The sequence below is a fragment of the Phalaenopsis equestris genome, unplaced genomic scaffold (assembly GCF_001263595.1).
Source record: "Phalaenopsis equestris unplaced genomic scaffold, ASM126359v1 Scaffold000091, whole genome shotgun sequence".
Lineage (NCBI taxonomy): Eukaryota > Viridiplantae > Streptophyta > Magnoliopsida > Asparagales > Orchidaceae > Phalaenopsis > Phalaenopsis equestris.
In genome coordinates this window covers 114,603-125,487 of record NW_018164533.1, presented here as the reverse complement: position 1 = coordinate 125,487, position 10,885 = coordinate 114,603, and the positions used below count along the sequence as shown (strand labels likewise).

General features: G+C 36.3%; 1 protein-coding gene across 1 annotated transcript; it reads left to right on the top strand.

Annotated features, from left to right (window-relative positions):
- Positions 1 to 2,359: 2,359 nt before the first annotated feature.
- On the top strand, positions 2,360 to 3,255 carry LOC110020118 (uncharacterized protein At1g76070-like). The gene has a single exon (XM_020718105.1). The coding sequence runs from the start codon at positions 2,479 to 2,481 to the stop codon at positions 3,142 to 3,144; it is 666 nt and encodes a 221-aa protein (XP_020573764.1). The 5' UTR covers positions 2,360 to 2,478; the 3' UTR covers positions 3,145 to 3,255.
- Positions 3,256 to 10,885: the final 7,630 nt, after the last annotated feature.

The following is a 10,885-nucleotide window of genomic DNA, read 5'->3' as shown; positions in this document are numbered from 1 at the left end:
ACGAACATAAGGTTTATTACGTAGCTAAGGAATTCAGTTATAATATTAAGAATTTGGTAAAAAAAATTATTACGACATTTGAATAAACTGTAAGAAATTAGAAAGAAATCCTGTGAAAATGTCCAGATATATAAAGAAGTCATGAAAAGTTGGCATGATAAAAAATCTATTAGGAAATAATTTTAGCCTAGATAAAAGGATTTACTATTTATTTTATGATTGAAACCATTCCTGAGGGTGCTTAAGTTAAGATGGTCAAGCACATTCACTATAGTGAAATTCTATATTTTTGGAGTTGTTAATATTAATGATAGAAGGACTACTAATATTTTTGAAGTAATTGGACAAGTATTGAACCCTTATGTAAGAGAGGATAAAGAGTGTCCAAGGAAAATTATTGAATTAGGTCTTGCAAAATAAAAATATGGTATTTTCACATAAAGGATTATAAACTAAGCATTTCTTAGGAGACAGCCAGAGTGTTATTTTGTGATATGTGCTTACTTGATTGATTTTATGTGTTTGTGTGTGTACATGTGTGTGATATGGACTTCGAATTCAATGCATAAGTTTGCTTGTATATCCTAATGTAGCATCGTTATGCTTCTTCAAAGTTCTACATTGTTGTCTCACAGTGACCCGACATTGATAGAGGTATTGCTGCAGTGTTACTTCAAAACCAAAGAAAGTTGGAACAATTGTCACCTCTGGTCAAATCAGCCATTAGAAATTTCAACCAAAGGACCACTACCATCTGCTAGAGTCATCTTAGATGAATCTCGTTGGTCGAAAGATGAATCGGTCCTTTACGCTTCATTACCGCCTTACATCGTTTCTCACCTTCTTTGTGCTTCCGCTTATTAAACATGCTACCGAGCAGATCAATGTTTGGGATGTTCATGTCGATTGATTATGATCTTTCATAATAAGATGCATGAATTGGGAGCATCTATATCTATGATATAAGGAGAGTATGTTGAAACAAATGAGTTCATAAGATGTCTCATCACATTATTTGTAAGGTTCAAAAACTTAAAATTCAAGAGAGTGCTTAAATTATGAGTATTAATTAAAGATCTAGATTAATTGATGTATTAATTCCCAAGTTCTATTCATAACACATCTTCCTTAGGAATGAGGCAATCATGAACTAAATATGTACAACAACTTGTGGCTTCTTGAACCACTAAGATTCGAATAGATCTTGAACCATCTTCCATCAAAAGCAAGTTAAATAAACAAATCAAGGGGCAGACGACAATAACACCAACTCAGAGCATCAGAAGATTGAGCAGGAGTTAGCCAAATATTCATGTGTAGAGTAGGCTAGGTCGTGTATGAGAGTACAAGTATGAGAATCATCATAAGAAGAAAGCCTTTCCCATTCATTAAAATAGTTTGCTTGAAGAGGATCTCTCTAAGACCCTAACGTTAGTGGGGATATGACCAATGAGACAACAATATAAGCCTAGTGGTATATGAATGATATATACCAAAATACATCATTTATAAAGCCAATCTCTATAAATTAAATAGGCGTATTAAATGTAAATAGGAATCTAATGACTGATTTTTTTCATTTGTTGGAGCCAAGGGAAACACCCTCTGATCCTCATCATCTTGCTTGCTTTTGTATTAACCCAAGTACTCAGCTCTCTCTCCCTCTCATCTTATTCTCTCTTTCTGATTACTCTATACCTTTGATGTGATTTAAAGATAAATTTGAGTTTAACACCTAGTAAAAATAAAAAAAAAGTAAATTTAATGTTATGTGAAATTTAATAAAAAAATTAAAAAAAAAACAAATTTTGTTAAGTTCAAAATTATTTCCAAATTATTTTAATATACATATATATATAGATAGATACACACACACACACACACACACTTACACACAAAGTTAGATAGGATGGATTTTAAGGCTCTTAAAACATATAAAACTAATATATGTTTAAAAAATTTTAAAAAAATTATATTATGCTTGTTTTAGAAATAAGCTAAAAATGTTTAACTTCATAAGTACTAAAATATGGTGTGAATATTCTTATTATATCGTAATTATTTTGAAAAGTATTTAAATTATATACACACATACATACATACATACATACATACACATTAATCTAATAGTAAATTTAATATGTTTGGATTTCTTATATAACTTACACAAATATTGGGATCATTATCATTTAATGTTCAACGAAAATCTAATCGCCTTAAATAGCCAACTTTGACTACGTAAAGCAGAGAAGGTCTACTGTTAGACAATCCAATTTTGACAAGGCAAAGTCCACCAAACAATTCTATTACCCGTCCTTCATGCGCATGCATGTCTATAAATTAGCATGATCTCCCCAATGCCAAGCTTATGAATTGGCCTCCAATTGACCAAATCCCTCCTCATCCATCTTCCCCTTCCTCGCCATAAATTTCTCCTCTTTTATATCCTCCACAAAAAAGCACTGTTCTTTATTCCGAATGGCGAGGGCGGCAAAATCAAAGGCAGCGAGCACCATGAGCCATTTTTCGAAGGCGGCCACATTCTCCGTCTCCCAACCTTCCCACAGTCCCGGCAGGCGGTCCGATAAGGGCTTCTCCGGCCCCATCGTGTCAATAATCCCCAAAGATGCGCGGCACAAGAAGAGAAACAGTAGTGGGCGTGGAGGTGAACCCTCGTCTCCGAAGATCTCGTGCATGGGCCAAATCAAAAAGAAGAAGAAGAAGTCCTCTGCTTCGGAGTGGAAGAAGGAAAGGGAAATCGAGAAGCCGAGGAGGAGAATATTTTGTTTCTGTTTTAAGGGTCTTTTTCGGAGAAAGGTGAGACCTGGTGGGGAGCCATATGGGAAAGAGGTGGAGGAGAAGATGGAGAAGCAGAGGTTGCCGGAGGTGAGATCGTCGGCGGCTCCACGGTTGGGTCAGATGAGACGGTATCAGAGTGGGCGTGAGACGCTTGCTGATTTTGATTGGAGAAAGACGATGGGGGAGAAGGAAGAGGAAGAGGAAGAGGAAGACGTATTTATTCCTCACTCTGCTCCGATTCTGGTGGGCGGCGGTGCAGTGGCGTTGGAGCCGAAAAAGGAGGTGAATTTATGGAGGAGGAGGGACATGAATCCTCCACTTCCCCTTCAAATTGAAAAGAATTGATCTTTTTTTCTTTTTATTTTTGGTGGGGAATTGCGGAAGGGATAACGCAGTTGATTGCATGGTTATTCTTCATTTTCTCCATTTTAGTGTTTGCCTTTGAATTTGATAGAAAGATGGTTAACAGATGTATTAATGATTTTGTGATTGATATATGTTTTGATGGTTCTTAAAACTGTAATTTTTGTGGTTCAGTGATTTTTTTTTTTTTTTTTTGTTCACTGGAATGGTTTAAGAAAGGTTGATATGAGGATGTTGAGGAATTAGGGCAAAGAAAATGCAAGAATTGTCAAAATCACGAAGAAAACATGGAGAATTAACGAATTTCGGCAATTTGTTTATGTCCTCGAGAGCAGAGCGGCGGCTTCTTTACATTTCACAAAAAAACATTACAAAATCCTCTTAGGGATACCAATACGACACATATATAACTTCTGTGTACAATATGTAAGTACAAAATTACCCCTGTACAGTACCGTTGAGGCGTTGCCCCCGCACCCTCATCCCACTTAACGAAACTCTCTTGATTGGACAAATGCTAGGGCAGAACAGAGCGAGCCAGCAGAGCTAAGCGGCCAAGCTCCGTTCAGCTCCTCTCCTCTCCAACATCTATCGCTTATTTGGTACATGAGTCATACCTGACAAAGGATTATAACAGTTTTTGCCTTGTTAAGTTCAATTAGAATTTGTCTTTCCATTTGATTTAAACTGATGATAAAAACAGTACAGAATGTTAACTCTGACCAAAAATACTCTTTGCATCTTTATGCTGACACATTTTCCTGCTATTATTTTTGTAAAATATGTTGCATGATACTCTAAAACTTAAAATTCTCTTTTTATTAATATTTCTATATGGATCTTTGTTAGAAAAACTAACCTGTAGCGTGTAGCACCCACTCGATGTTTACTTAGTCCGAGACGCATAGTAAGAGATGTCCAAATGGGAAGCATTGCTCATCCGGACAAATAAAACAAACATTTAGCTCTCATTTTGTCAAAGGACTCATCTAATTGTATCTTTTATATTTCTTGTTTTTTGTTGTTGACTGATTCTTTGTACGCTTTGCTGTTTGAATCAATGTGATTCTTTGTACGCTTTGCTGTTTGCTTGTTCTTCAATCTTCTTTCTTAAAAAATGTTACAAGAGAAATCAAGGCATTAGATGAAGCTGTATTAAGAGTAGATCAGTTATGAGGTAATATGACCAAAATACATGCAATTGAATAATTGGTCTGCATAGTTCCTTATTTCTAGCTCCAGATGAAATGTTCATGTCTTTCTCTCTATAAATAAATATAAATAAAATTAATGAAAAATGTGACCACAATATTTTAGCATAGGAAGAAACTCGTTCTTGCCAAAGCTGAGTTGTACAGGCCTGGAACCTTTGATGAACCCTCATGAACTGTAGAAAAAAACATGATTCTATGATAGATTAGTATGATTCAGAAAAATCAGTTATTTTGGTACGCACAAATTGAACATTGTCGAACTCATGCTTGTCCGTAAATTACACTCAAAGAATATAAGTACTCCTACACTTGCAGCTTGGAATAGTTTGTGATTTTTAAGGATCAGTTGCGGCTTGGCCACCGACTCCCATTGTGTGAGAATTTGCATGATATTTTCAACTTCCATGAGGAATAGCTGGCTGATTCAGATAATGACAACCAATGTCTCTCCACCGAAGACCAAACTAAGGTTTTCACCTAGTAATATCTTGAAGCATCGATGATCAATAAGTTGTTGGTTCATAACAGCTACGACAAGATGACTCATGCTGATTGAAAGGCTTTTGACACTTTGCAGCCTAAGCGAGATGTAGCTCTGGTTGCTGAGAAGATGAAGAAGAATCCAACCGAGAATCTTTCAATTTCTCCCTCTACTATCATCATTCAGTGAACAGGGACTGATGAATTGATCCTTAATGAGAGGCCAATAAATCAATAAAATAATGTATACTCCTCATTTAGAATCTCCCATTGTTAGAGGAAGGCTCTTGTAGAAGAGGAGCTTGCATGGAAGAGCAAGCCTTCCACCTTCCCCTAAAATATCCCATCTGAAGTGGATCCCTATACAGAAGTAAAGGTGGAATTGGAGAAAATATTATATTAGGACTCTCAATGTAATTTGCGTTCAGAGTCCAATCGCGAGGCGTCACGTGTCAAGTCGACCCCATCTTAATATACTAGCATTGGTCAGTATAAAAAATAGTGGAACTCACTTGACACGTGACACCCCACCATTGGACTCCGAATGAATTCGAAGTCCTGATATAATATTTTCTCGTGAAATTGAGGGTGCATCAAGGAGGCCGGTATGCCATTGTCTACTTTAGAAATGATTGGAACTCTTTCGAGCCTACTGCTACCCAATATACTGACTCCGCTCATACCTTTGGTAATGCTTCAGTTAATTCGTTGACTCAAAGGGTCGTCCCTTGTGCCAAACATATTAAGAGAATCTTGTCATTTTCTTCACAGAGGTAACTATTTAGACTCACCTCTGGAGTAAGCCTTGCACTACTCATTGTCGAATTTTTCATCACAAATGGGAGATTCTAGCCACCATGATTTGACATGTGTTACGAGGGCAGGAGAAGAGGGGCATTATGGTGCTTGGGCGTTGCAAGGTGAATAGATATCATTGATATCTTAGGGATGGATGAATAATTAATTATAGTTGAGAGACGGATGAATGATTTCTTGAGTTTGAGGGGGTAAAAAGTACCATCAATTTTTCCTGCATGCGCACTCTTAAGAGAGTATTCGCTTCTCCCTCTTCGTGTATCATGCATGGGATCGAGTGTTAGCTTGAGTTGACTGGGCCTATATACTTAGCCTTCATGATGGAGTGCTCTTTGTTAACCTTGGCTAGTGGCCTAGACATGTATGTTTGTCTAGCTTGAATGGGGTTTGTCAGGTCAATGTTGATTGTTTAATTTAAATTAGTCAGATAATGTGTGGGAAGAGGTTAGCCTTATCACCTTCCGCACCCTCAACTTCTTTTTTCGAGCAAGTTAACTGTGTGGTTCTTAGTGGCTTCGACCTATCTGTTCATTCATGGGTGGTGGACAGTGGCAAAATTTAGGAAAAATTCCTGATTTTAGTAAAAATCTTTAACCTATTAATAAGAGAACTGTGTTTCATTGTTACGACGCAGAGGAGGCGTCAGTCCAGCGAGGAAGACCCGCAAACAGGGAGTTCGCGCGAAATCGCAGCGGCAAAGGCACGCGCGGAAGAAGATCCCCGGCAGAGGAGATCGAGCAAGGCGTTCGGGGGCAGAGGAAGGAAGAAATCGCGGAGCAGGCGGAGCAGTTCGAATTTCTTCGCCAACAGGAAGCTTCGCGACAGGAAGCTTCGGACCAGGGATTCGCGAATCGCGTTTTGGACAGGGAAAATCGTTCGCGAAGGGGGCTCTGGAGTGCAGTTCGCGATCGGCAGAGATCTCGTTCGTTCACGGGAAGAAGATCAGGCCAGATCGCGAGTTCGCGTGCAGTTCGCGAAGCCTTGTTCGGCAGTTCTGCAGAAGAGTCGGCGAAGACCAATAAATCAATAAAATAATGTATACTCCTCATTTAGAATCTCCCATTGTTAGAGGAAGGCTCTTGTAGAAGAGGAGCTTGCATGGAAGAGCAAGCCTTCGACCTTCCCTAAAATATCCCATCTGAAGTGGATCCCTATACAGAAGTAAAGGTGGAATTGGAGAAAATATTATATTAGGACTCTCAATGTAATTTGCGTTCAGAGTCCAATCGCGAGGCGTCACGTGTCAAGTCGACCCCATCTTAATATACTAGCATTGGTCAGTATAAAAAATAGTGGAACTCACTTGACACGTGACACCCCACCATTGGACTCCGAATGAATTCGAAGTCCTGATATAATATTTTCTCGTGAAATTGAGGGTGCATCAAGGAGGCTGGTATGCCATTGTCTACTTTAGAAATGATTGGAACTCTGTCGAGCCTACTGCTACCCAATATACTTACTCCGCTCATGCCTTTGGTAATGCTTCAATTAATTCGTTGACTCAAAGGGTCGTCCCTTTTACCAAACATATTAAGAGAATCTTGTCATTTTCTTCACAGAGGTAACTATTTAGACTCACCTCTGGAGTAAGCCTTGCACTACTCATTGTCGAATTTTTCATCACAAATGGGAGATTCTAGCCACCATGATTTGACATGTGTTACGAGGGCAGGAGAAGAGGGGCATTATGGTGCTTGGGCGTTGCAAGGTGAATAGATATCATTGATATCTTAGGGATGGATGAATAATTAATTATAGTTGAGAGACGGATGAATGATTTCTTGAGTTTGAGGGGGTAAAAAGTACCATCAATTTTTCCTGCATGCGCACTCTTAAGAGAGTATTCGCTTCTCCCTCTTCGTGTATCATGCATGGGATCGAGTGTTAGCTTGAGTTGACTGGGCCTATATACTTAGCCTTCATGATGGAGTGCTCTTTGTTAACCTTGGCTAGTGGCCTAGACATGTATGTTTGTCTAGCTTGAATGGGGTTTGTCAGGTCAATGTTGATTGTTTAATTTAAATTAGTCAGATAATGTGTGGGAAGAGGTTAGTCTTATCACCTTTCGCACCCTCAACTTCTTTTTTCGAGCAAGTTTACTGTGTGGTTCTTAGTGGATGTTGATGTCATATTAAATGGGAGAGCACCTCAGCCGAAGTAAAAACCGAATAAAAAATCAGTCATTAAAAATGCAAGGTAAAAATAAAGGACCTCTAATTCCAAATTAAAAAAAGTATTTAGAGTAAAATAAGAGAGTCAAAAGTATATATTCTTGTATTCAAAATCAAATTTATTATATATATCATTAACTTTCTCTAACTTAAACCATGTTTTATAATATAAGAAAAGAGAAAGAACCTTTATCAGACTAAGAACTTGTTGCTTCCTCGTGAGACAAATTTTTGTGTAATGTCGGATTGTTTCATGCAAGTATATAACAAATTAAACAACATTAAAAATTTTTCATTGCTATACTTTTTAAAACATTTACTTATTATTACTACAATAAAACAGGAATTGTATACAGTTGTCAACACAGGTTTCAAAGAAAATATTGCGGAATAAGTTTCATGGGTCATGAATTGGGGCGTTTTAATTGGACTGGGTTGCTTTTCAATTGAGGAAGCGAGAAGGGCATGCTCTGTCTTTTAAATTCAAAAAAAAGATCATAAACCTACAATGATCCATCATTACAATCAAACATGAACTGAATTTTTCAAAAAAAAAAAATATATATCATATGAGAAGAAAACCTGCTCGGCGTAGAACTGCTAAAAAATTTGATGTACCAAGGATGTGTTTCAGCTCACATTTATTAGTAAGCTCAACAAGCGAGGCCTTATGTCTAGTGCAATTGGAGTAACTAGAGATGTATGCTCATAAAACCAAAGTTGTGTAAAAGTTAAATCATTACCTGCTTTGACTAAAATATAAAAAAAAATTAGATGGTATAAACATTATACTAAATGTGATCAGAAGAGCAAATCCATTAATATATCCCAATGAATGATTTCGCTTTAATTTTTTGGCGACCAACATTCACTTGGTTAATAAGAAACTCACAAATGGCAACATGTTAATTAAATAAAGAAAAGAAATGTACATTCTCAGTAAAACTGTAAAGTCCTTTTGGCATACTAAAGTTGCTCGAATGAAATAATAAGTTTATTAACAAAAACTTAATAATCAGATCATTAAAAGGCATTGAATGCTCCTTGGAGGAAACCTTGACTAAGTCATTTCTTATCTGTATCGAAGATATACCACATGAGGGAGCTTTATCCCCATGGATTGGTTCTCCTCTACTGGCCATGTCTATCAATAAAACTACTTTGTTGTAGCCTAAACATAATGTCTTTTCGCCCATCATGAATACCTTTTGTTTAACATCCCAACAATTCAGGATGTGGAATGTTACGACTTTATCTTGTGGATATGGAGGTATATAGAAAAGTGGGAATACATTTAAATCCTTTGGTGTGTCTTTTGTTTCCGCCAATAGGGAATGTTTGACCATATCAAGAGCAAATCTTATAACAGATGGGCAACACCTATAGTTGAACATCCTTGCGTTCAAAAATCTATAAAAGAAAATAATGCAAATAGATAATTTGTTAATGCCAAACCAAAGCACAACTAGGATAACACCATGAATAACACCAACAATTGAACATCATTGAGTTCAAAAACATACAAAAGAAAACAAATAAATAACACCAAATCAATTCAGAATACACCCAAATTATCACATTAATAACACCAAATCAATCCAGAACACATCTTAGATATCACCTTAACAACACCAAATTAATCTAAAATACAACCAAATTACCACGTTAATAACACCAAATCAATCCAAAATAAAACTTAGATATCAGCTTAATAACACCAGATCAATCCATAATACAACATAGATAACAACATAATAAAACCAATTCAGTCCAAAATATGACCTAGATATCACCTTAATAACATCAAGTTAATCTGAATGCAACCTCAATATCACCTTAACAACAGCAAGTCAATCTAGAATACAACCTAGATATCACCCGAATAACATCAAATCAATCCAGAATACAACCTAGATGTCATCTTAATAACAACAAATTGACAACTAAATACAATCACTTTATCACAAAAATACCTCCATTGAAATAATAATGCAACAACAGAATAACGCCAATATAAAGTGCAAACCAATACCACAATAACAACAACAGAATAACAGGAGATATGTCCATAATAACACCACTTCAATACCACAATAACACTACAGTATAGCCAAATTAACAACACCAAATCAAAATACAACATTTAGCTTTTCTTTATTTTTTTCAGTGGGTCCGGCACTTTACAAGTGTCTCAATATAAATGGAGTTTGAAAGCACAACTCTGTTCAGACTCCTGATGCAATATTTTTTTTTGACTTTTGAGGTTGTGGGTAGTGAGAAATAATCAAGCTAAGCACATGATGAATTTTGGGGTGTTAGAAAATTAAATAAAAACATTTATTTGCTTGATAAGTAAAAAATAGATATTTTTAGTAACTTATAAATTTAAAATAAAAAAAATCAAATGATAAATGTCAAATATATATTCATATTAAATTAAAGTTTAAAATCCTAAAAACTATAATAAACCAACATTTCATTAGATTTTGCTACTCGCATGCCCCAAGTGGTCAAAAAATTAAAGTTGTTTTCTATTAGGCTTGATAAATCACATCTATCAATAAGGAATGGCGTTGCCCCCGTAGGTAAAATTTTTAAAATGTGTTCATTTAACAGTAGATAATGGGGTAGGAACTCCCAATAAGAAAAAAAACAAATTAAAAGAAGCATTTAATTGAAGACTATGCGCTCCCCAAGTGGTGTTTATGTCAGTGGGCCCTAGTCAACCGAAATAAATGCCCCTCGGCTCATATTTTTCAAATAAAATTTGGGTAAAATTTATTTCATAAGGACACCACATGTATAAATGCATACGGTATCTGATTTCTATCGTTCATCAATTTAAAAAAATTTAAAAATGGGACCCACAAAAATAAATCTTTGTTTTGATGAACGGTGAAGAACGTATGCAACATTTCTACATACCGTGTTCATGTGAAATACTTTTTTCGTAATTGAGGCCTTCTTTGTAGGGCTGTCAAAACGGTTCGTTCGCGAACAGCTCGTGTTCGGCTCGTTAATTTCGTTCGATAAGTTAAC